At 43.0% G+C, this 26793-nt stretch overlaps 1 protein-coding gene across 9 annotated transcripts in view; it reads right to left on the bottom strand.

Moving 5' to 3' along the window:
• ERBB4 (erb-b2 receptor tyrosine kinase 4) overlaps positions 1-26793 on the bottom strand; it is a 617927-nt gene that overhangs the window by 271452 nt on the left and 319682 nt on the right. For all 9 annotated transcript variants that reach the window (XR_010606397.1, XR_010606399.1, XR_010606398.1 and 6 more), the window contains exon 3: positions 21480-21666. Coding sequence is in view for 1 of the 9 variants with exons in the window: in XM_065638016.1 (XP_065494088.1) it covers positions 21480-21666 (187 nt within the window). In the remaining 8 variants the exon portion in view is untranslated. The remainder of the gene's footprint in view (positions 1-21479; positions 21667-26793) is intronic.

The raw sequence follows: 26793 nt of genomic DNA, 5'->3' as shown, positions 1-26793 counted from the left end.
AAAGTAACGACAGAAAGGAAGACTCCTAAAAGGTCATGTTTAGGCATCAAAATAAAAGACACTTTCAAACAACTTCATACTTGTAGGGTTTAGAAACAAACAGAACACTCTAGGCCCTATTTCTGCAAACATTTCTACACATGCTTCCCTAAATATTTGGGAAATTACTATTTTATGTCAGTGTCTCAGTTTCAGCACTTAGTTTTCTAAATCCTAGCCCCGCAGCCTGTTGAAATACTCCTAAGCAAATAGCAAAAAGATGATGATGCTGGTTACTTTGAGGATGGGACCATATCCTGCTTCTGAATCAAAGGATCAGCCTTCCTCCAGCTTGTGTTTGTTAAATGCTTCAAAAAGATTCACTCACTGTTTTCGACAAACTGTGAGCAGAATAAACAGATTTGATGCCTGAAACATCCATTTGGGACAGAGTCACCAAGGAGAAAGATTGCACAAAGAGCTACAGTTCTTCACAGCAATCAAGAGAACACTAGAGAAGGAGTGTTCTGAGAAGAAGGGCTTTCCCATCTCTAGATCAAATTAGTGAGTGGCTGGTAACTATCCTAACACTCTCTAAACACACACTGCACATGCAATGAGTTTTCATCTGTTTGACTTGGTGCAAACCACCAGGTGAGAACAGGTGTGGCACAGCAACAGAAAAGCAGAAGACATCATGAACCTTGAAAAGCCTGGAAAAAAACTCACAAAAGGCACAAAGTCTGCCATCCATTTCATGTGTTCCATCAGTTCACTGACCTTCTTGTATTCTCTTCACTGGGCCCTGAAAGTTATTAAAATTAAGAAAGAGAAGCTTTTCATAAAGCAGGGACCCTAGGAACCTTGTCCCATCCCATCTTGTTCTTCTCCCCTGGTCCACAATAACTAGTCCTGGACACCGTGTTGCTCTACAGAGCTTGTTGCTCTGGTGTCACCCCAGAGTAATGAGTCCATGGCTTTCAGTTGCTACACGATTTTTAATTGTATTAAGGGAGTCCTTTCTAGCATTCTTGTGTTGCTAAGGAATGTATGGTTCCTATCCCAGGCTGCAATTTCTCACAGCAATCCTATATTCCCTTAGATGAACACATTAATTAAAATGTCATTGTGACATTTCTTTCTGCATGAGATCACGGTTTTGTTTTTAAGAAGGCAGCAACAAGGTGGGAGAAATGCAAAAGTGGGCTATGGGAAGATAAGAGCATGACTAATTACAGTTTACTGCTGGAATGTAAGCATGAGATCCAGGACAAGCAACAGGCTGCAAATGGGATCCTGGGCACTGACCAGCTCCCCCCTGTTCCAGTAGAACCAATCTGGATGACTTCAATAATTCGTTCTTACCTTTCAGCTCTCAGTCACCAGGCTTGGAGAGAAGACAGAGATTGATTTAATGGAGAACGAATGTAATGCTCTGCAAATAGCTTAGACTGCACCAATTAATCAATTATCCAAGTACATTCCACTTTAAAACATTCATTACTATTCTAATCTTTAATCAACTGCTTGTTCTCCGCACTATGCGGTTCCTGCATTTCTGTGCGAAGAACAATATTCACTCTTCAAAGGAAAAACACCGCTTCCAGTGCCAAACATGAAAAATCAGAAGTGCGATGACTGCTGTATAAGGTGAACAATCTTGCAAGTAATGGCTTACAGACCACGCTGGCGCTTGCTGTAGCTTTGTTTGATACACCCATTAAAAAATATTTATTGGAGATCAGTAGCAGAAACTGATCTGAAGAATGTTTTCACCTTCATATCTCAGCTTGGCACATGCAACTGAAACTTCGACAACCAGCTACTGAATTTCCTAAATTCAGAAGCGCTTTCAAGCTTTGATTTTTTTTTTTTTTTTTTAAAGGAGGAAGAAAGTTTGAAAACTGTTTGCATCACCTCCACATCTTCAGGTGTATTGCTACCCTGTCTCCCCCTCTTCTGGCTCTACTGTAGGGTAACTCCATTCCCAGAGGAGACAACCCATCCCACCAAGGCCCATTGAAATCTGGAGAACCTCTCCCTTGACTTCAATGGGTGCCAGAGTATGGCCATAACACTCTGTTGTTCACTTTTCATCCACTTATTCATAAATTGAGTGACCTTAGTATTACCACTTCAAGTCTATCAGTTTCTTTGCCCCTGTAGGAATTTCACATATTTTTTCCCCGTACACGAGAGTTTCTGCCAGAAAGTTCTTCGAACCCCCATCACCACCCAGGCACTGAGGAAGGTCTTTCTGTAAGACCCACCTCTCCACCAGTGTGCCATGAGGGAATCCTGGTGCCAGAAGACCAGGGACTTGGGTGGGGGAAAAGTGAGATCTCAGACTGAAAGTAAAGTGGATCAAAAATTACCTGAAATAATGAGAAAAATGCACTTGTTGATAACAAGCCTGGTGTTTGATGTGCATACATACTTTGCTATCTAGCGTTTCATCACGAGCGAGAGGATTTATCCTTCAGTCATGAGAGATGGAACAGCTTAAAATGGTCAGTGACCACAGAAAGGATTAGCGCATTATTATCTTTTTAATCCACAACTTGTACTTTTTCAGGATTTATTGGAGCTAATACAAAAGTGATTAGTGTTCTGGTTTTGCCAAAGTAAGAGGTTGTTTATGACTCCATTCCTACATGTGGCCTGTAATAGACAGATAGTGCTGACTGGAAAGCGGCCAACAACAGAAAGTTTCATCATCTACAACATATTCACACAAATAGAAATGACTTGTGCAATTCCTAATAAGTACCTGGACCTTGTAAAAGTAAAGCAAAAAGTATGTTACATTACACCACCCTGCAAGCACACAATAAAAGGTGGCATGGAAAGTCTTTCAGATTTTTTTGCCTTTGCTAGACATGTGCTATTTTTACAAATGTGGGATAACCAGCCCCCAGCATTCCAGGATCTCAGTCACCCCCTGAGAAGTCATAACTAAAAAATGCTGAGGTGTTAAAAATAATCAATGTTATTTTTTGTATGTGCATTCTAGCTTCTGAGAATTCAGGATTCATATTTTTCACTTTTGTTCCACATTTGCAACAGCTGGAAACTGATTTATTTTTAAATGGAAGCTGAAATACTCGGGTCATAATAAAACTTGAGCACCTAAGGTTTTAAGAAGAATCCTCAAATTGACTTTCGCAAACCTGTCTATGTAATTTAAGATGTTCAATCTCTTTTTCAGAATAGCACAGGAACCTGAGACTTCAGGATTGTGCGTCCCACCTTTTCCAAACTGGACTTGTGTTCCTAGAGGGCGTGCCATTTTAAAAGATATTTAGATGGCTAAGTCTTCCTAATTTGAGTTAGATGCTTCTGTACTTTTAAATATCTGGCCCTTGCCGCTTTTTGAAAACAGGATTTATTATTTTAGGTCTTTGGCTTTTGAAAGTCATACTTAAAATATTGCCACATTAGCAAAAAAGTAAAAGAAAACTGGTAAGCTGGAAGGATGGATAGATGGACACATGTAGAGAACCAGAAAACTTTCTTCTTCCAATCCTCTTGCATACACTGATTGAATCTGTTTCTATCTGTGTTTGGAACAGACTTGGAGAAGTGGAATTTGTTTCTCCAAACCTCTCTAACTCTTAACAGAATCAAGCCAAACTCCAAAAATGCTAAAAACTGAATGCTGTCAGTCTTTTTTTATACATTAATAAATTTTTAGCTTTTCAGAGACAGAGACAGAGGAATGACCTTTAGTCTTGCAAATGGCATGAAGTTATACAAGGCAAATACCACAGCTTAACCATGCAAATCCTAGACTGTGACAGCTTTGTCTTGCAGTCAATCCCCTTTGGTCTGTTTACGAAAACAAGCAGCAACATGTGCCTTCATACACACACAACCCAGTCAGGGTGCTTACTCAGTATTTGAAAACACATTCCAGGCCTTAGTGTATTTCCAATGAATACCTCTACTAAATCTCTCCAGCATGTAAATGTTCCTTTCTGAAGAAAGATGCTAAAACTGAAGATGAAGAAATTTAACTGTGGCCTGATTCCTCTAGTGCATTCACCGTGAAGCTAAAAGCACCACAGACAAGCTTGTGAGAGCTTTCTTTTCTCCTCCAGTTTGGACTGCGGATCAAATGCAAAGTGCTTTGAAGCAGATTAGGATTTCAAAATGCCTTTTCTTGTTTAAAGGCTACGTCTGTATTGCAATCATGGTATCTCAAGTAGATGTTTTGGGCTGGCTTCAGACCACTTAGATCTCATCCTGTGAACAGTGTGACTTGGGTAGCATGCAGATCATTTTTGGCCTGCAGCCCAAATGGTTACTTAGTGCCTCTGGAAGCCTTTGTGGCCTGTGCTGGGTTCCCTTGCTCCACTGCCAAGAGCAGCTGAGCCAGGCGGCTCGCTGGGGCTTCAATCCCTGGCTTCCACAGTGCAGACATGCGCTTCAGCACTTGCACAGCCCAGGCAGCACAGACAACCACCTTGCACTGTCAGGCCACAGAATTACTAAATTCTTCACACATTGAGGTTGCAATTCTCACCTTTTACCTGGGCTGGTGCTTTGTGAGGCAGCACCTGTGCTGTGTGCGCTAGATGTTCCCTGTGTTAGCAAATACCTTTGTCAACCAGACATACTTGTAAACCTCAGTTTGGACGAAACCTGTGTGGTGCTGGACTAACACCTGGCTGTTGTGCTGAATGCCAGCTCACACCAACGTTCCCTCTCCCTCCCTGCCTTGGTGCCGGCGGAAGCTGCACAACGCCAAAGGGAACCAACTCCCTTGTGCTGGGCAGCTGCCCGTGCCTCCCACTCTGCGGTGCCCGAGCAGCCCAAAGGGGCCAGGGAAATGCCAGAGCTGTCCCTACAAGTAACAGCAGTCGTAAAGGATTTAAACTATATTTAAATTAGTTGCCACTCTTCTTCCATTCCCTGTATGCGTTTCATACCTGCATCTCAGTTTCCATTAGGATCGTTTCTTCTAGAGCAAGGCTTTTAAGACAATAGTGCAAAAACCTCTCGCAAGTATCTGGGTAATATACTTCCCAATCACATCACAGACAGGTGGAAAAAATGAAAGGAAAACAGTCAATAGCTGCTTGCTATTTCACCCCCTCTGAACTGCAAAAATTTCTTAGGGAGCTGTGAATTACTCTCCTATTGGTCTTGTTACATTATTACTGCGAAGTGGCTCAGGCCCGTGTTATTTGGTTGCCTGCTTTGTTTGCCTTATCAGTTTGCTGGGTGATGTATAATTAAAAAACCCCTAGTTTACCACCTCACTCAGAGATCCCCTTAGATAATATATGAAGTGTGATAACAAAAACACAACATAAACTTCAACCACTGCAGCTTCCTTGTACATTTATTGAAACTCCCCCTTCTGGGATACGTGTTTCTCATCAGAAATGGGTCTGTGCTACAATAGCCAGTATTTGTTTCCTGGTGACAGCCGTGAGTACGACAGTTTGCTGACACGAGAAAGCACAGGCTCTGATAGCAGGTGAGCCTGGACAATCCTCCCCAACTGCTCAGTGTCCACAGTTCCTCACAAAATCTCCCAGGAGGTACTTAGCATGTTGCGGTACACCTGGAGATGGTGATTGTGGATTGGAGCTAGACACAACCTTGCTAAGTGCCAGGCGAAATACTCTACAAATGTTTGTCATAGAGAACAAACTATGCACCTCCTCTACTGTGCACGCTCTCCCCTCACGCTCAGCCCCAGCCCCTGTGGCCAGTGCTGCTGACTGCCCCAGAAATTTGGGGCCCTTTCTCCTGTCACCTCTTCTCCAGGCTCTCAATCTGTGAGACACAGTTGACATCACCTCTGTCCTTTCTAACACGGCCTTTTTTGTCTATCATTGAATCTAGAGCTCCTGTCCAGGCTCTTCTCATGTCTTGACAACAGCATCTCTCCTCTTGTTTTCTTCCAAATTCCACTGCGTGACTTCTTCTCTAGCTCATCACTCTAAACATGCCTTTTTTTTCCTCTCCCCCGCATTTCATGCCTCCTCATCACATCCAAAAAAAGCAAATTTTATTCACTTTCAGGATCTTCCAGAGCCTATCATTAGCTCATACACTACTTATGTCTTCTCCCACCTTCAATAAGCCCATCACACTACCTTTCATCAAACACAAGATACGTTTTTAAACATCTTTTGTTCTTTCTCTGTGCTGTATCTCAAAGATGTGGACATCTAGCAAGTTATCTCATTGACCTCTTTCAAATCCTTCCCTCAAACCTTCTTTGTCTTCATATAGAAGTGAAACTTGGCTGCTTTGGTATGTGCAGAACTGATGCTCCCCCCAAGAAGCTGCTCTGTCTCCCTGTGTTTGCTTTACCCACCTCTCTGGATCCACTGCTGGTCTCCTGTCTTAATCACACCAAGATCTTTAAGGCAGGGGCTATTTTTTTTTTTTACTCTTCTTCTATGAGTTTCTGAGTCATGACTGGGAAGTGCTGCTTAAAGACAAGTCATCTGTAAGCTGATGACCCTTGTGTTCTAGAAAAAAAGTAGCTCAGGTCTACAGATTAAAATTTACAAAAGTTTACATTTACTTACAAACCCATTACTTAAAACATGAATACAGCCCTTACTTTAGAAATGCCTATGCAGTAAACTTTCCTCAACAGGTAAGAGAAAGTTCAGTGTTTATTGAGAATAGTTTCAGGAGACTCGGGTGTTGCCATTTAACACTAGACCACCATCTAAACCTTGTTAATAGGTCTGGTAATCCTAAGCAAAAATAAGGTAAAGACATTCCTGTAAGTCATTTGAAGTATGAAGAGCATGTACATCACCAGTTATCACAGCTCAACTGTTGAGTGGTAATTTATGAACAAGTGACTAAGGAACCTGTGTAACTGACACACCTGTAATCGCCTTCCACATCCTATCTTCATAGAGGACTGAAGGGAAACTATGGCCCTCACTGCAGGCCCAGTGGCCAGCTCAGGAAGGTGGTGGGTTACGTTTCAATTCCTTTCCACACTGTCAGCAGAGCAGAGAACTGGTCACAAGTGTTAGTTTGGGTACTTAAGATTAGATCTTGGTTGCTGAGATAAAAAGAGCCTGTCAGCTTAATGGTTGAAGAAACTCTGGTATATAGCACAAAAAGACACCAAGCTCAGCCAAAGCTGAAAGACACTGTCTGAAGAGCGAAAAGAAACCTTTGCTTAAGGGCCCTTAACTGTTCTTGTTTGACTTGAGGGGCACTAGGCAGGACAGTAGAGAAGCAGGTCTGTAAGCCTTTTGATCCTCTTCCTTTCTCCAGATACTAGGTAACGGTGCACCTGGGAGTAAAAGTGTTAAATAAACGGTCTTTTTCAAATAGCTGCCTTGCAGAAAGGAGGCTGCTACTGAGGTATTTGGGCAACGCTAGTATCACTTCAGGGAGAAAATTAGGGACAAGGTTAGCAGAGCACCCCAGCATTATAGTCAGCAGGGCAAGAGTCACCTTTCCCCTTCAGCTGCATTTACTCTTCCCCTAAGTTGCCACATTGCTCTTGATCAAAGCAGTAGCAACAAATAAGAAGGGCCTATTCTTCACACAAGGCTTGCATTGGTTTAACTAAAATCAGTTTTGAAGTCAAGACAGATCGGTAGGTATGAAATCCCAAGTGAATGCACTTAAGTTAGTGCACAGACATCAGTTTAGCTCATCTGAGTTACTGAAGTAGGCTAAATCAATACAAGGCACTTGTAAATGGATTTAAAAGAACACTCATGTGGGGTTTGTTTCAATTTAACAAGTTGTGTTAAGGAGCAATTCTAGTTAAACTCAAATAAGTTTTCTTTGTGAGCTATCTTTAAACCCTAGACGATGACACTAATTGCCCATACAAGAATGCGCAGAGGAAAGCAACCCTTGTATCTCCGCACAGGTTACCCTGAGTCTCTGCATCAGATCCCACAGAAGATGGATGTGAAACCAGCTGTAAGAATCTCGTATCATACACGTCCCACTGCTGGGCCAGGGAAACCACCACTATGCAATGCCAAAGCATATAATCACCAGTCACATGCTAATATACCAGGAGAGAGGCAGCAGTCTCCTCCAGTGACCTCTGAGATGCTGCAAACAGCACAGCTTCCGCCTTCTCAGGCTACGCCATGCCGAATCAGAAGGGACAAGGCAGCTTTCTCATGTTGCTCATGCAAAGATCTAGACTTGGTTTGGATCCCAACAACAGACAGGAACAAAAGAATTTTGAAATGGCCCTGTAAGGCATGAGCAAACAACCCACCTACCTCATTGTAACCCGGTGCTCACCAGGAGACACAACCCCAACCAGAACAGCCCCCACAGCCACGCAGCTGTCGGTGTGCCCTGTAGCACACAAACTCACCACCCCAGTGCTTGGGAATTGAGAAGAAAGCTGCAGCTCCATTTGCCCAGCTCCCCCATCCCCTCCATAAATCCATGTCTGGCCCTTGAGAAGGCTGTAAAAGGATTACATATACCATAACGCATCTCTGAACTCAACCGGGCTGAAGGTAGTCCCTTCCAACCCTCCTTTCCTCAATGCGAGGACATTATTTCCATGCCCCATGTTTTCTTTCCTAGGACTGGCACTGGAAGGTCACCTATCACAGCCTGTCTCAATACAGGCAAACTTTATCTCTTCTCAGAAAAAAACAAAGAAAAATAAGATGGAGGGCAGCTATCTCCAGAGAAGGATGCAAGAACAAAGAGTTAGCAAACAAGGCTGTTGAAGGATATATGCCCAGGAAGCCCATGCCCTATTTGGCCCTCCTGCTGCGACAAGCAAGCAATAATCTGCCCCATCCAAATACTGCGGGGTGGACAGTCCTCTGAGCAGAGAAGCACACAGGCAGCACTGCCACTTCTTCTTCAGAAGCCAAGCAGTAAGGTTGGATAGGCCCACTGACAAAACGGTGATTACAATGATATGTTTTTTCTATTTATACCAGAGGCTAAATTAACAGATTAATGTTTACTTCCAGCCACTGCTACCAGCCTGAAGGGGAAATGGAGCAGAATGAGGTAAGCAGAGGTCACAGCTCATTCAACCCATCAAGTATAGTTGAATTTGCTCAGCACCGCTTTGATTACTTTTCCAAATTTCAAATTTTTTTAGAAAGGGAGGCATAAAAGGCTAAAACTACAGTCATGTTAAGATATTAATAAATCTTTCAATTAGTAAAACTATTATCTTTATTTGGAAAGCTGAATGCTTCTGAATATTAAATTAAAACCACTCAGCTCTGAAGATCCAGAAGTCTTGCTCCTGGATGAAATGGGGGCTGTAGTGAGATTTACCGAGCTCGTGCAGGGCTAACTGCACAGCCCATGGGATTAAGCCATTATGCAGTTGCAGCCATTAAAATATCCCGCTCAGCGCTTCTTCTGACACATACCAAGAAGGATGCTGCCCTTGCAGCCTTACCCTGCGAGTGTTTTAGCTTGGTGCCTCCTTTTAAGACATCAAGTCCCACTTAAAGATCAGCACTCTCTAAAGCAGAAGAGCTTCTGTGTCAAGCCATTGCTGAATGACTGTCACCTTCACCTGACAGCAGCACTACAGCACGCTCCTGAACTGGCCTGTATCAGCACTTAAGTGTGACCGTCAGAAGCACGGCTGCCACAAGTAATAGTTAACCCAGCATGAGCAAAGAAAACCACAGTCGTGTGGTCACAACATCATTTCAGAAGTCCTACGCACCCTACGCAGGCAAAGGGGAAAAAAAAAAAGAGACTCAAGTCCTGATCTGCCCAGTTCATCTTGTACTTGGAGTGTTTAAAAACATAATCCTTTGCACCTTCAACCACCTTTGCTGCTTCCCCCACACAGCCCCGAGCTGGGGCTCAGAGAGCCGCACCGATGGCCCGAGCCGACAGCACGAGCCCAAGCTGCCTGGCTGCACTTGCCTGTGTCTGTGAGCAGTGGCAGGGCTTTGACTTCTAACTGAAGAGTAGCATACATCTCCTGCTAAAGAAATAAAAAAACAGCACTTTGGTCTGCAAAAAGAGCCAGCAGTGTGCTTACTTCTTGAGGAAAAAAAAAAATAGGGAGCATAGAATCACCATCTCCAAACAAAACACAATTCCTGCTCAGTCCTAGTGTGGATGACAGAGAGCACCAACACTACAACACGCCAGTCTCCAGACGTCCTGCCCATGCTGGTCGTTGTCTGACTTTCCCAGAATGTAGGTCGTAACTATTGATCAAGCATGAGGGAAAGTCGGCAATCAACTCTGTGGGCTTCTTACACAGCCTTTTCTTACACAGCCTTGGACACACTCAGCAAGCTGTGTGTACCCCAGCTTCCCATCAACCACATATGGGACAGGGAGCTTTGCCTTTATCTTCCTTGCCTTTGTCTTACCCTTTTTTGTATTACAACTTTTTTGTCATTATTGCTTGCCCCTTTTCTGTATTACGTTTTTATTAGCGTTTGCAACACGGTGCTCAGGATAATGGATCTTTAAGTGGCTGAGACTTGTAAAGAATTCAAGTATTGGGGGAAGATAATAATTATTATTTCATGGAAGTGAAACTTAGTTGACTCCACCAGAGAAGAGAAACCCATCTCCTGGGCTATATAACCACTTTGCTTCCCATATAAAGCTACTAAAGAGCCATTTCAGTAGGATCCAGCCTGGGCCCTCAAGCCAGGGAGTGAACTCGGTCATGACCTAAAACTCACCACAACTCACCAGTTTGCTACTAATTCAGGTGCAATTACTTGGCATTGCTTTGGCTTAAAATAAAGGAAACAGCATGTTTTTATAAAATAAATTGTAACAACAGCAAACCAAGGGAACCACTCCAAGCCACAGTGTGCTCCTGGCATTCAATTTTCTACTCCAGAACCAGACAGAGAAATACTTGAAGCCCAGAGTTAGTCATATCACTTAAAAATTAGCAGAGATGCAGAAGTTAGGGCTATATATCCGGTGTAATCTCAGAAGTGGTTGCTGCCAGCTCTAGGGACATCCACAGCAGTCTGTAGCTGGCATATTGGGTTAAGTTCAGACATGGCAGCAAGCAGCTCCCAAAAAAAGACAATTGACCCTGCCAAGAAGCAGGTAGCTCATGTCAAGCCATCTTGATAGACCTGCACCAAAACCAGCAGCTGAGCTGATTCATTTACAACTTGCTCTGTGTATCTGTTTTGCATTGGACTCACTCTTACAACAAAAAAAGTATCTTATGACTGATACTGTGATGAAATATGAGCAGAAAACAGCTTTTGAACCCTCTAAAGGTTTTAGAAACCCTTCCATTTCCTAGACCAGGTAAACAAGCCAAAAACAGATACTACAGTGAGCTGAAGTCTGATGGAAAAGAAAATCCAGTCTAAACCAGATTCAATTATTATTGTTCAATTAACACGATTTTGTTGTTGTTATTGTTTGAAAATGTGAGTTAATTTCTAGAAGAATGCATAAAAAGCTGTTTAATATCATAAGCCATCCGTTTTCATTTTAAAATGAAAGATGGTACCTAACAATTTCAGCACTTTCCCCTTGTTGTTTAAACTACTCCTTTCTCACAGAAAACTTACCTGTCAGACATCTTTCGATTTTTAAAAAGTGCTCAAAAAATCTGCTACTAGCTCCAACTGAAGTCTACACACAGGAGATTGGAGCAGATGAGCTTCTCTCACTCTGTGCAATAGTCTTGGCAAGAACATCTTGAACCTCTCCATGTAAAACCCAACTTCTGCATCCTGCCCCCAGGTACCTGTGCCCCAGAGCCATTTTCAAAGCTGACTGACTCTACAGCCCCTTCACTGTGATGGAACCAGCTCCCAGAGTTTTCACAGCCTTTAGCATCAATCTAAACTCGTGTCCAGCTGACCAGTTAAAACACACCACCACAAAAAAGACCCCAAAAAACACCACCACAATCTCCTCTCTCCAGCTCACCGGTAGACAGAGTCGTCTGTGATGCCTCCCTTCCTTCCGTGCCCCCATGTTGGGAGTACCCGTGGTTTCAAACCCAAAGTACGTGGCTATGCTGTTTGTGATGGGCAGAAGCAGAAGGCAGCTCCCATGGGAACTCCAGCACAAGCATGGTGGTGTATGATGGCTGGCCAGATGGATGCCCTCTCACTTTTAAGCCTTAAAGAAATAAAAGCACATCTATGAAAGTTTCACCAACGGGGTGGGGAGGGGAGGAAAAAGAAAAAAAAAAAAAAGGAAAGCAAAGGGCTTTCAGAGAAGACAGCCCCTTGAACGATTTCCAGACATCAAAGAAAAAGGCCTCCAGCGTGTTCTCCTCATCTGATACCTTTGTTCCCCCCCCCCATGCCTGCAGGCAGGTTCCTAGTGATGCACAAAAGGCTCCTACAGCTCACGGACAGCTCTGTGTCCACACGCATTACCTGCCTCCTGCTCCAATCGCCTCTCGCTGTCACTTCAGACCAATCAAAGTTCATTTTACATGGAAAGTGGCTCTTGAGAAGCTAGGTGGGACTGACTGGGGAGTCTTGAGTTCCAGAGAACTCCAGCAGTTCTGTATTAAGACGAATTCCTGTGCAGCCTATCTGCTCCTTTGTCTGTAATGCAGTCACAGTTCAAGGTGAGTCCTTCTGCTCCAACATTAGATTGTGGGGCACATACTTGCATGTTTCCCACTTTCTTACCTCTGTTTCACACGATGATTTCCCTTCTTGTACAGGTCTGCATTTCTATTATTATGTTCCCCTCAAGGTTACCTTTTCCCGCCCATCTCTGTGTTTGCCTCAGAGCTTTGCAGAGATGCAGGGCAGGTGGCTGTGCATTTCAGCATTTACAAAGCACACTCACGGTCACAGCACGCCCAGCTGCCCCGAACTGCTGCCCTTGCACTCATCTCTGTCATCATGTCCACTCTCGCGGGGCTGTGCGCACACAGCAAACGAGCCAGGCCAGGAAGCATCTCTGGAGACAACTGTAGTTGTCAGTCCCTTTTACTTCTCATAGTTACATAAGGAAAGTTCCTGATGGTAAATTCCTTCTTCCTCATCAGGAACTGCTGTTATCTGTGTGCAAATTCAGAAGCAGTATTCAATGTGGGTAAGCTAACAAAAGAGTTTTCCTCACCCTGGAAACTGCAGGCAGGACCTGTCAAGCTGCAGAAAGGTTCAATCTGTTGGAACTTCTTTCACAGACTAAAACACAATGCATCCCCATAACAGCAGCATTTCCCTTTCACATCCCAACATACAAAACTTGTGTGATCAAACTCAGTTTCAGATAAACTCTTCATGAACTGCTGCTCACTCTTGGCCCTGCACTGCCACACATCTCGAGGCTGCTGCAGACCCATCCAAGTTAAAACTACCCCGTGTTGGTTTTGATGAGACTAGTCCCAGTGCTGGCCAGGCTGAGACTTGCAATGCTGCAGGAAACAGGTTTGTGTGCAGGCAAGGAACAAGGAGCCTGGGATGGAGCTGCCCAAGTGGAAGGTGGGAGCACTTGCCTCTATCAGCCTGCAGGCAGTGAAGGCTATGTGACAGTCTTGCCCCTGTGCCAAGTCTTTGGCAGGGCTTCTCTGCCCCTCTGTCTGCAGGGGCTTCCTTGGAGCTAGATGTAGTGAACGAAACACTTTTTGGTTCATTGCCTCTCCAGTCCCTCCATAGAGAGTTTCTAGGGAATTTCCCTCAGCCGCAAATGACATGAAAATGAACAGGCATGAAAATATCCTAGGAACACCAATTATTTCCACCGTGTATACCTAGGGGTCTGATCCACCCTTCTTTGAACTCAGTGGGACTTTTGTGTTTGCTGTGAATGGTGCCCTAAGCCCTTACTCCTACAGGCTGGGTAAGAAAAGCTCACTCTTGGGTTTGGGTTGAAATCCAGGTCTGTAAGCATATGCTGCCTTGCAGACATAGGCTGCAAAGCCTCTGAAATGTCTTTGCTGAGCTTTGCTGATCTTTAAGTAAAGGAGGCAAACTTGACACCTGATCCCCAGAGTTTCATGCCATTTTGGGCCCTAGACGTCAGCACCCCCCACTGCTGGAGGCTGGTCCCTCTGCCCCACGAGCAGCTCACAGCTCACATCCCCGTCACGAGCGATGGAGAGGGCCCACCGCCCCGTGGCAATTGAACTTGCCTTGCTCAGTAACCTGCCTTTTGCTAGAGAGTGCTGATAGGTTTCATTCCCCATGTAACACAAGACACTAATTATTTCACAAAAGCACCAAACTCCTTGTCAGCTGTATCCTGACAGAAGGAAATAAGAAAATCAATGAATTCAGAAGACTGTAGATAGAAAGAGGTAAAAATAAAAAAAAAGAAAAAAGAAAGAAAAAAATCCCATTGAAATTACTGCTTCTTTCATTCACCCTAACTGAAGAAGATGTACTACTGGAGTAACAAGGATTTTAATCTCTGAAATACCTAGTCAAGACCAGAACATGGCCTGGGCTGTGGAGTATAATCCAGCTCTTTCTTTCCTCTCCTAACAGGTGAGGAGCTGGGATATATTTTTTCAGCACTGCTATTGCTACAAACAGCATGATTTCTTTCCAACTCGTAATGCCTATCGCATTTTACTTAAGTTATAGTGTAGCTCAACATAGATCTGTCTGCCAAAGTTGGATGTTTTGAAATGCCACCCATTCCTGACCCGCGTGATTGAAATGGAGGGATTACTTGGTTCAGATGTTTAACTCCCTGTGAAGCGTGTGGCCAGAGAAATCCCTGTGCTGCTAAAGCTCTCGAGTCACTGAAGTCAGGCAAAGCTACTCCATTACTAGAAGGCTTCAGTATTACTGGATTTATCTTGATTGCCCATATTTCTAAAAAGCTAAAGGGTGTTTCACACCTCCAGAACATGGAGAATTTCTTACTTCATAATCGAAAAATGCACAGATATAGAGAACTATTGCAGAGAGGTGGAAAGGAGAAACTGCCAAGAAAAAGTGAACAAATTGTATTATTATTTTACATGGCATTACCAGGTGACAATGGCAGCATACCTGGATGTATTTACAATGACATTTAAACTAACATTTGTCAATGTTAAATTCCACATCATGCCAGATCCTCCCTGAGTAGCATTTTCATACCAAACTCTCAAAACAAGCCTAATTAAAGTAGGCAAGTATTATTGGCTCTGTTGTAGAAGTGGTGATTCACCACAGAAAGTAGCAGAGGCGTAGGTTACATCACAGGGCAAGGAAGGATTTTATCTATCTGCTCTTGACTTCAGTCCTTCCTCCCAGTCCACTACCCTTTTTTACCCAGCAGCCACGTGATCAAGACCCTAAAAGCCCAGGACAACGTGTTCCTGTTTGCAGAGACCATAGTTACACAGCAGCAATCTGCCGTGTCCACCTTGCTGGGTTATTTAGCCCAAGCAAAGGAGCCAAGTGGTGTGATAAACACTACTTCTAAAGCTAGCTCTGCTCAATGCTAGCTCAAGGGTCCCTGTATAGAGCCCTGCTGCACAGTGCAGACATGCCTTGAGTCGGCTATCATCAGCTGGTATTAATCCTCACAGAGCACCCTGAGCACAACATCCCTAAAAGGGCTTAAGTAGGAGTTCGGCACTAGTCAACTTATAAATTAAAGCGTGAATTAAATTATCCACTGAAGAAAGTAAAGGGCAATTTAAATTTCAGCTCATTAGGAAATCAAAGCAAGTAAGACAATTTACACCAGCTAAGGATTTGGCCTAGTTTCCCCTCCCCATGATTTCAAGCCCTGTTTTCTTACAGGAGAAGTTGCATGATGTGAAGTTATCCTGCTGCATGACATTGGAGACTTACATCAAACATTCTGTGTATTACTGTCAATAAACTGGTTCGGACCATTTGAAATCCACTATATGCATTTTGTAGCTCATGTGAAAATATTGGGGGGCAGGGGGATACCAGCAAACAACTTTCTGCGGGATGCTTTGAATTTCCAGTTAAGAACATTTACCAAGACATCATTATTATGATGAGCTTTTAGTTTAATCTCTTGTCATAATCATTCTAAACAAGGTTGTGCACTTCTAACACTAGAGACAGACCTGAAAACTACTGTGCTTTGAAATAAAGAAAACTGTGCATAAATTGTTGATCGACAAGCTGCAAAGAATCCCAGACATTAGTTATACCATTTAGCATGACAAAAGCATATCCAAAGCCTTCAGAGAGACTGTGCAAAATCCTAGCCTTACTGAAATTTAAAAAACTATGTCCCACTCTTGTTACTGATCATAATAAACTCATGAGTATTCTTCTCACGGGGCTCAAAATCCGTTTTTATTTCTGGCCCTATACAATATACCTATTTGCCTTGATACCACCTGTGAGCAATTTTCTTCTAGCTCGAGGCTGTTGCTCCTCAGCCTGCAGGTCCCTTATCTGGGATTCCTCGGGGCCACATCTGCAGCTGTAAGCCCAGGAGTGCCTGGAAGCGTGCCCAGGCGCTGATGCCAACTGGCAGGGTTGGATCCGCGCTGGTAATGGCCTCCGTGCTCAGCGCAGGATGGCTGCGCACCGACTGCCAGCAGAGATCGGTCTCCGGACGCTCCTGGCTGTCAAATCACGCCCGCAACGTCTGAGGAGAGCAGTAGCTGGAATAGGGCAATTTTTTTTTTTTTTCCAGGAAACAGCCTAACAGTGTCCTGGGCGCGAGGAGACAGCAATGCGCTAGCAGGCACACTTGCATTTATGAGCGCAGGGGCAGCCGCAAGTCTTGGCCCTTCTCTCCACAGGGATGAGGTGAGCAAGGGGAAGCCAGGGCAGGTCCTGCACCGTGCTCCTGAGGTCTGTGTCACCACACAGAAGAGCCCTCCTTCCCCAAGGGAAGCACAGCAATGCTCAAGGTTTTCCTCCCTTTTCTCCTACCCACCAGACAGTCAGCAAAAATGTGCTGAGATACAAATGCCTCTGCGGTCGGTGCAGCTCTGAGGATACAGGGAAAGAAGCCAGGGCAGTCACGGAGCCCCTGCAGCTTCTTCTACAGGGCAGGGAACTCCTGCAGCAGCTCTGCACGCACAGGGTATCCAAAGGGATTTTTTAAACAAATTCCTCATTCCTCCATGTATCCTAGCAACACCTCGCCGAGGTTAGAGATGCGCTGCCTTGCCCACCTGTTGCATAGGAAGCCTAAGGCAAGTTATATATTGCTTTCTTCCCAGCTCCCCCCAGTAGTACAAAGCCACAGTGATTAAGGAATGTGCCACAACCGGCACAGCCCAGTCTCCGTCGCTCAGGCCCACTGTCACACACAGGCGTTCGCATCTCTAAACATTGTGAACTCAGCAGTGGCTTACGTGATGTCCAAGAAAAGGTCTTGATGACACAGGCTGAGGGCTTTGTGATCAAGGCAATAAAAAGGGGGTGGCCTTAATCCCTGCCACAAAAATGTGAAGTCACACAGCGCTGAAGGAGCTCAGGCCCTTTGCAGGTATCTAAATAAGATTTCCAAGAGAGTTGTAGGTCACATGCACAGTGAACAATGCTGAAAGAAAATCTGACTCCTCCCATGCCCTGCCCTTCCCTTCCCTGAATGAGCTGCAATATAATTACAGTAAGTGAGGAGTCCTTGTTAAAAACAAACAAACAAACAACAACAAACAAACAAAACCCAAAACACAAGCAACTGGTTGAAAACCAACCTTTTTCATAAAAGATGCCATTTCCCTACCCAAACGCCCCTTAGCATTTTTTATTTCTTGTAGGGGAAAAAAGGATGTTGAAAATGTTAAAGAAATGATCACAGGACTTTGAAATTTTGTTTTACAGAACAAGTAAAAATAAACTGAATCAAAACTTTAAAAAAAACCAAACTTATTACAAAAATCTGCAGAAGTGGAAATTTAAAACTAATTACTTTCTACACACAGTGAATACAGTCCTTTTTCTATGATTCTCCTGCCCATCAAAGTAGATTTCCTTCCTTTGGCTAACACTGACCAAATCTTTTCAGCTACGATATGCAATTGTCACTTGAACTTCAGTTATTTTAATTTATCATTTATCTGCATTCCTGAAAAACAAGCAAATAAGAAACTACAGATGTTGTTGCTTTTTTGTGTTACTGAACTAATAACCGCTAAATCATTTTAATCCTAATATAATAAAGGAATTCAAGGGTTGCACAGACACACAGGGGAGCCTCTGTCCCCAAGGCCAATAAGGAAGATGAGGTTATCACTGCTCAAAGATGCACCATTTGCTGTAGATCTCTCTTATTCATCTTCACTCAGAGGAAAATATGGGATACTTCATAAGTGGTTTTGGCACTTGTGAGTTATCCCTTTTTCCCCACTCATGAAGATAAATGTTGTAATGAAACACAGCCATCAGGTATTCTCTATATTTGGAGTACTCAAAGTGTGAACAATGATTATGCCTTTTCATTGGATAAGTTAAGGTTGACTGCCTGGCTACCTGGGGAAGACAGGAATGATTTGCCCTAGCTCATAGGCAATGAAAGGAAAAAGGTGGCATATTTTCTGCCTCAGCATCAGTTATTCTGCTAATCTCAGGCTGAATAGTACGTTCAGTATGTCAAACCTTCCTTTCTACTCTAAGGCTACTTGGCAGCTGAATCTGCAAGCTGAGTCGAGCTGAGATGACAGGATCTACTTCATTAGTTCAATGTCTGTTTGTTTTTTGACACTTTTGTGGAACCATTGACGAAGTTTTTATAACAAGTGAGCAAAGGATTTTTATAGGTAAGATTTTTTGCAAGTGTCACATGAATTTTAGGACATAGTCTTGGCCTGCGCTGCACAAAACTCCCTTATGGGTTGACAGACACCATGACTGAGAACTGGATCATGTTTTCTGCGTGAGATAAAACTTACTGCCTTTATGCTGTCACTTTTTTTATAGTGCAAGCGAGGAAATTCAAGCATTTAAAGTTACATTTAAATATGAAAACTTGACAGACATATCTGACAATAAAACCACAGCTGTTAACAACACACTGAAAATAATGCAATGGTACTGCACAGGAGGCTGAAACCCTGTCTCTGGTTAAGTCTGAGGATAACCTGCAGGTGAGAGCAGCTTCTTCATTTATTTAACACAGGGAGTAGTGTATTTGTATATCGTGCAGTAGTGGGCAGAAATGCCCCCGGGAACTCATCATCCAGCACTGCACAAATAAGAACAGAACTTCCCAACCTTCTTTGAACAAGATATAAGCCCTGGAAAGACAGTTTTTCACATGCGAGGCAAGAGTTATGTTTATATTTTTCTCAAGTGGAAGAGATGCACCATTCAAAGCCAATCTCTTGAAATCTGCAGTGGACTAGAAGGATGCAAGCTCACAGGGGCTGCTTCATCTTAAATTTAATAACAAATCACTGGTTGTTTCTGCTGTAAATATGGAGGCAGCTGGCCAACACAAGACAGATTCAGACACAGGTGATCTACCGCAGCCTTGCAACATCACTGACTCCCACATCCACCAGTTAGTTTATGCAGCTACTAATGCTGAGGATGTATTAGGGAAATAGATTAATATGCTCCAGGGAAAGCATTTGCAACAAGAAGCAGGTTGTAGGTTAAAATAGCCAGGTGCATCTTAACCAGTATACAAAATGGTCAAAGGACAACTGCTGAAGAGACTCATGAGGCCCTGGCACACTCTATTTAGAAAATATTAAAAGTATTTTGAAGCACACACTGGCTCACATTCAGCACCCAGAAGCTATTTTAAGTACTCAGCGGAGACAAGCTAGCGTTATTAGGGCACTTTTCTTCCAATGCATTTTGAGCCAAATAATCCCATCGGAAGCCTTTGTAAACACCTAAATCAGACGAAATGGCTGTGGTGATCTCATGTTAGGAAAGACTCAGAGGCTGAACTAAGGCAGGATTTCTTATGCCACTTGTTTTGGTGCTGTGCCTATCACATAAAAGCAGCTTCCAGAGAGAATCTCTGGAGTCAGAGGAACCGCCTGTTGCCACAGGGCAGCTGGTTCAAGAGGAAAATCTTGAGCCATAGCCTACAAGATAAGGTTTTCTACCTTTCTGAGCAGCAAAGCCACAGCTAAACAAGTACTGAAAGTACAACCATTGCCTCCTGGCAGAACAACCACCTGAGACTCAAGAGGACAGGGTCCCGTCTTTCTCTGGGCTTGGCCTCACACCACCTCTCTGTTTCAGTTTCACCCAGCCTACTGTCTTTTACAAAGCATTTTGAGACCCACAGACAAGAAAAAGCAGACAAAGAATCAGACAGTACTAGCATCACCCGGTGCTGTGGCTTGGTATTACGTGGAGGAAAGACAGTCACAATGAACATCCTAAATTAGGAAGATGGGAAAAAATATGGGAACAGAAGGAGTAGATTGGGTTATGACAGTGATAGAGACAAGAGTAGTAGATGCCAGGGATTTAGAGACCTTGGGAAGCACTCTGATATCAGTATGAATTGTCTCAGTAAAAAAAAAAAAAAAAAAAAAAAAAGTTACAAGTATGACCAGAAAAAGTCAACCAAAACTGTTTTATTTTGTAAAATATTTCAAGCTTCCTTTTCCCTCCTGTATGTGAAAGTTTAGCTGTACAGCCCGGCAAGGCCTGAACAACAGGGAGCTGTAAGCACTTGTGTGCAGCTCTGAGTACTGCAACACACAGAAAGCAGAGAGTGAAGAGTGCCTAAATATAGTTCAGAGGGCTCCCACCTCTCTGTACTCACATTCAAACTCCACATTCAGCTCAGGTCAGTGATTTTCAGTCAGTATTTAGCCACTAGCAGAAATACAGCCATTTTACAATCACCAAAGCTTAGGATAGAAATGATCATAGCTGATGAGGAATCAGGTATAAATAAAATAACCTCCAGTGAACTCCCTAAAAAGAATTTTTCACTGCCTGCACTTATATTAAGTTACAGTCCAGTGATATTTAGCCAATTTTTAGTCTCTCAAACCACTGACTGTAGATCCCCAGCTGGGAGAAATGAAATGTTGATCTATCCCACATCATGATCCAGCCTTGAATTTACAGATGAACACAAACCCATGGACTTGGCTTACATTTATGTCTCAAGAAGATACACACTTTTCTCACTATATACCATGCATTATTTTTGCTTAGAAAAGGGAGTCCTAAAATTAAATACACCGAAGATACAGTCTCTCCTTCCCACTCTCTTCCTTTCCCCCCATCCCCAGTGTGGCAGCAATGGTGACAGCCAGCAGCAGGATGCTGATGCTAATACTAAACTAACGTGGTAGAAAATACGCAACACCTGGAGCAACACACGTGCAATAAGCAAGGATCACGAGGAAAACAACATGCTCATGATATCAAAACTAAGAAAAAAGTTCATCTACTCTTTCAACAACTATTTTTGTTTCAAATAGGCTCTTGGCATGACTTCCATACACAGCCTTTGATCAGTTCTGAGAAAAGTACAGATGTTAACCAAAAAAAGAATGAGATACTGATAAAACTCTCAAACAACGTGCAACTCCCAGTCTCTCATGGTACCTCCGTTATTAGCAGAATGCAAGTGACTGAGGACACTGGGGCAAATATTCAACAAGCTCATTTTTTTCTTGTGACTAATCCATCACATATGCAAGTTTCACTTACCCGTCAAGTTCTTCAAGCCAAGTTCCCTGAGTCCAAAGTTGCCATCCTTTCTGTAGTTAAGAAATATTGCCAAAGCATATCGCTCTTCATAGAGTTTGGTCCCACGAATGATGCGCAGGTTCTCCAACGGCAGATATTCAAACTGATTCAAAGCCACCAAAACATAGCCTGTGACTTCTCGGATAGACTGAAAGACAAAAATGAAACAAACACATTAGAAACAGTCCATTTTTAATTGTTCTGAATTTCTTATACAGTGGATGATTTAGTATGAGATGCTGGTACCCAAGGAAAAAAAAAAAAAACACAACACTTTGGAAAACAAATTCTGTTTCAACTTACTGATTTTAAGCACATTTCCATTTCAACTGAGTTTATTAGAGATACTTGTTTGAAAAGCAGAAAACAAAAAGGTAGCCATTTCTATCAGTTTTATTAAAATTGAACAGAAATTCACAGTAAAGTATTAAAGATGCATGAAAGGATGACTTTGCACAACCCAAAGCAGAGAGCAGATCCCAGGCCTCTGCAGGACATGAGCAGAATCCCTGGGACAATGCCGCAGTTCAGATAAGACTGTCTGCAGGTAACTCTCTGCTGTACAGGATCTTCCAGGGTGAGACACAACATGGTGTGACAGAGACACTGCCAGAAGAGCTCACCGTCGAACCAGAACGGATGGCAGAAACGGGGGGCAGGTTTGGAAGGGTAAATAAAGACAAAGCACATACGTGTTAACACTGACTTTTATACTTCTAAATGAAATCAATCACTGAACGCTTGCAAATACTCAAATTTCACTTGGAAGTGCCGGAACCACACATGCTCTATATCCCAGAGCTTTGATCAAAACCGGTATCGAAACCTCTGGCGAAAAGATCGTTGCAACTTTGGGTTGGCTGACACCTTTGTTTGCTTTAGGTGAACTACTCAGTAACCCTCCTGCTCATACTCAGGAACTGACTGCCTGGGTTGTAAAGGAAAAAACACCCCAAAACCCAATAACTAGAAACAATTTTTCAAAGTTCAAAATATTAACAGAACTAAGATGTTTTTAGAAAGAAAAAAAGACCTTAAAGTACGGTCTTTTAGAAAACAATGTTCATTCTAAGGAATTTAAATAAATGGCCTAGAAATCTGCGAATGCCTTCGGAAAGTGTCATTTCAACACTCACATAGAGCCCCACCATCCCCACACAGGCTGAGGGAAGCTCCTGCCCAGAGCTGCTCCCAGAAACAGAATCTTTACATTGAAAAGGGTCTCTCAAATAGAGTTTTCAAATCTCACCTACTTCCATGCCTGCAGCAGCCTGCAACCACTGTGTGCATGTATATTTATGTGTGTATGTATATTTAATGGACAGAAATTGATATAACTACTTGTGTGCTTAAGTGGCTGCATGCACTTTTTTCTTCCCTTTGGCAAAGTCAATACCTTAAACAATACACAGAAGGAAAAAATTCTGCTTAGAGTAACGTGCACAGACTATAACTAACATGATGGGGACTACAATCAATATTGTAATAAAAACAAACAGGCAAACAATAGCAGGCATCAAATTAAATTTGTTGTGTATGTATCTAATAAAGAAAGGCAACATGGATTTGCAGCCCAAAGGACAGGCTTTTGCTTTGATTTCATACACAGGTATGCAAGAGCCTTTTAATTAGGTTTATAAAAGTTCATAAGACTATTAACAAGTGTGGCAGTATCCATAAGGAAGGATTTATATGCCACAAACTCCAGGCACTATCTGTCCTTCTAAAGTCAAATGTCTGTTCTCAGCTGAATCTGCTGAAAAAGCTCTGGAGCTATTTCAAGACTTGCTTGGCATCTAAACAGAGCACAGTGTCATTACGGGACTTTGACGAGAACCCAGTGAGTTGAGCTGGGTTGAGAAGTACGGTTCAGTAGCTCAATATCAAATGTAGAGCTGCATTATACCCTGGGACACTGATTCCATTATAATCAGAAGCTTTCCAGCACTTTCATCATAGCTCTTTACTTCCAGACATTTCGGCTTAGCCAGTTTGGTCAGGAATATGGTTTTCACTGTATGCAAAAATTTCCTTAACCTGGCTTTTTTAGCCTTTCTTCAGAATTTAGGAAATATTAAAATTATACTCATGGCTTCATTTTCTCCACTGATATTCTAGGGATACTGTAATTGCTCTAATTCATTTAAAGGGATGTTTAACTTGGAATTGAGTTGAAAAAAATTAAAAGCAGTTCCAAAACTGCATGTAACCAAGTCCTCCCTGCCAATTGTTGTCACTTATAACCACATTTTCTATTTTTAGACAATGTCTTATTTACTGACAAACAGCAAGTCCATCTGAAAGGGCCTTAATTCAGCATGGCACTGAAATTAAGCACACACCCCTAGCAGCAAATCTACATCCCAAAGTTTAAAAAAAAAAAAAAAAAAAGAGAGAGAGAGAAAAGGACAAAGTTTTGTTGTTGATATCTGTGAACTACCCCAAAAGCCCTGTACTTTCTTTGCTTGGTTTATCTGACTGAAATGACAAATTATGGAAAGTATTTTGATAAACCGAGGGTCCTTTCCAGTCCCATGGCTTCCATCATATTGCAACAACTATTTATTTGCTGGAGAAACTGCCATGTTAATCCTTGCAAAACAAAATTATGAAAAGAACCAAAGGGTTTCTAATTTACTAGAACATAGCAATGTTCTGACTGACCAAATCTAGTGGTCTGTTAGTCTGTTATATCAATTTGTTTTGTTTCTTTTTTTTTTTTTTAATTCAAATTTGAATGAAAAAGGCAGAGCAATAACATGTTTTGCAGGACAGTGTGTTTTCTGACTGGTCCAGCTTGAAAAAATGTACTGAGAGTGCAGCAGGCAGCTCAGGCCTTGGCTGCTGTCACTTTGCCAGTCACTGCAAGTTTTGACATGATTCTTACTGAAAATGGACACCTGCCGGTTTGGAGCTCGCTCCAAGCCCTGTTGGAGTCACTGCAAAGACGCCTGTTGGCTTTCACGCAGACTCACAAATCCTCACACCAGACAGGATCAGCCAGCCTGATCCCCTCCTCTGCAACTTGTGCCAAGGTTAGGCGTGATTTGAACTTCTCATCTTTTGCATACAAGGCTGAAAACCTTCCTGATCAGGTATCCTGAACTTGGGTATAACCTCAGGTATCCTAATGCTCTGCTTGAGCTGCTTATGCTTCAGCATTAACCTGTGTTCCACCAAGAAGGTGTAGTGACTCACAGCAATGCTAGTCCGAGTGCCATCTCCTAGTTTCATTCTCCTGCTAGGGCTGGAGGTCCTTGCAAAAAAACATCTTATGAGTCCATCCCTCAGGAAAGAAAAAAGGAGACAAGGATGCATTTTGTTTCATAATCTACAACTGGAATAGAAAGAGGCAGATTAATTGCCAGCAGACTTAAAGCTGCAAATTTCCAATGGGGAAAACCAAATGAACTCCAGCAACCTCCAGTCTTGCTCACTAACCACTGTGACTTTACAGGACTCCCTCCTGCCCCCCTTACGGCGTTATTTTGACTGGGAATTCCTGGCCAGTGTGTTCTTGCCTTTCCTTGTCACCTTTCCAGCTCTTGAGACATGACCTGTCATGTGAAGAAGCAATTGAGTGAGGCAGCAGCAGACTCAGGCTACTGTAGCACTCCAGCTACTTCGGTAAATGCATTTTGGCTCCCCAAAGCTGTCTGGTACAGCAGCAGGAACAAGTGTGTAGATTTGAACAATGAATGGGCTGAAACACCCCGAGCAGGTGCCTGGTTGTTCAAAAGCAGATGAGGAGACACCTCTGAGCATTTAAGAACCAAAGGTGTCTGCTCCCCTGACTCAGCCTGTTAGGTGTCAGATCCTGAAATGACAAAGAGAATGCTTCTAGCAGGAAAGGAGTGGGGGAAGAAAAAAAAAAAAAAAGAAATTAATCTTTTATAAAACTAAAGCATCATGAGCTGCTTTAAAAACATGCCAAGCCACAGGATCCAAGTCTGATATATTTACCATCTACTTTCATGTTCGGGTGGGAGATGAGTATTCGTGCTGTCCCTAAGGCCCAGCGCTGCCCTGCACCTCAAAAACAAGCACGGCAGACTATATAAACCAGCCCCCTACCAGCCTCTACTTTTCCTGACACAGCCAATTTTTTGCTTTTAAACCTAAAAACACGTCACTCTTCAATGACAACAGACTCAGCGAAGGCTGCAGATCCTGAAACTCCTTGTGCGGCCCTGGCCCGGGTGGCTGCTGTGCCTCAGAGGGCCACCGCAACATGGCGGCCGCTGCTCCCCTCAGCTGTGCTGGGCCGAGCAGAAAGACGGGGTCCCAAAATGATGCCAAAAATAACGTGTTATTTTCAGAGGTTCTTTTTCAGGTGATGAACTGTAAAAACGAGCTCCAGACAACCCATTCCCTTAATTACAACTAGTATTAGCTGAGCAGGGGTAAAGCATTTTAGGGTCACAAGAGCAAAGCCAGAATTATCCTGTCAGATGGGAGTAAAAGGCAAGATTGTTCCTTGCCATCTTAAATCGTCCTTCGACTGAAATCAAACGAATCTGAGTGAAACAGAGCAAAATAACAGCGTAAACTTCATCATTCTGTCCAGAACAACAGATCAATGAACGATTAAGGAAGCTGATGTTTCTCATAAACACTACCACATGTTCTTAACATCTATTGGGGAAGATTAGACTGTGGCTAAGGCACTGAAGTGAGCTGGTTTGTGGGGTTTTATTTCAGCTGCAGATGCATTATTTATCCAGTCACTGAACCTGATGTCAGTAAAGTCCTTGCAGCCTCATCTGACCGGACACGTGTCCCCAGCACGGGAGTCGGAGCCCCAATTAATTATTTTTTAGGTTAATTTTGTCCTTTTCCATAAAAGCTACATATGCTTCGAGTCTGCTTTGATCTCATTTCGAAAGTGCCAATAAACGCAACTGCAGGAGGATCACCTGATAAATGAGTGTGTTTAATTCACAAACACACACACCCACAAAAAAAGCATAAGAAATGTATATTCAGTATATTCACTCCAGAGCCAAAGACAAAAGCCTTTGCTTTTCGTTTGCAGTGAGAAAAAGGTGCTCTGGTTCCCAAGGGAAGCCAAAGAAAGGCAGCTACTGGGAAAAGTTTGGGGAGGCACAGGGGTTTCCATAGGGAAGGGGTTGTTTCTTCTTCTACCATGAGGAGGGAAGTAGAAAGGGCAAAGAACTTTAAATTAGATATATGTAGGGAATAAGTGGACACTTCTCATCCCATCTGTTGCAACTACAGTAATTTCTATTTTCAGGGGATATCCATTTCACAAGGC

This window comes from Caloenas nicobarica, chromosome 6 (genome assembly GCF_036013445.1).
Source record: "Caloenas nicobarica isolate bCalNic1 chromosome 6, bCalNic1.hap1, whole genome shotgun sequence".
Classification (NCBI taxonomy): domain Eukaryota; kingdom Metazoa; phylum Chordata; class Aves; order Columbiformes; family Columbidae; genus Caloenas; species Caloenas nicobarica.
This window is presented reverse-complemented; position numbering and strand designations above follow the sequence as displayed.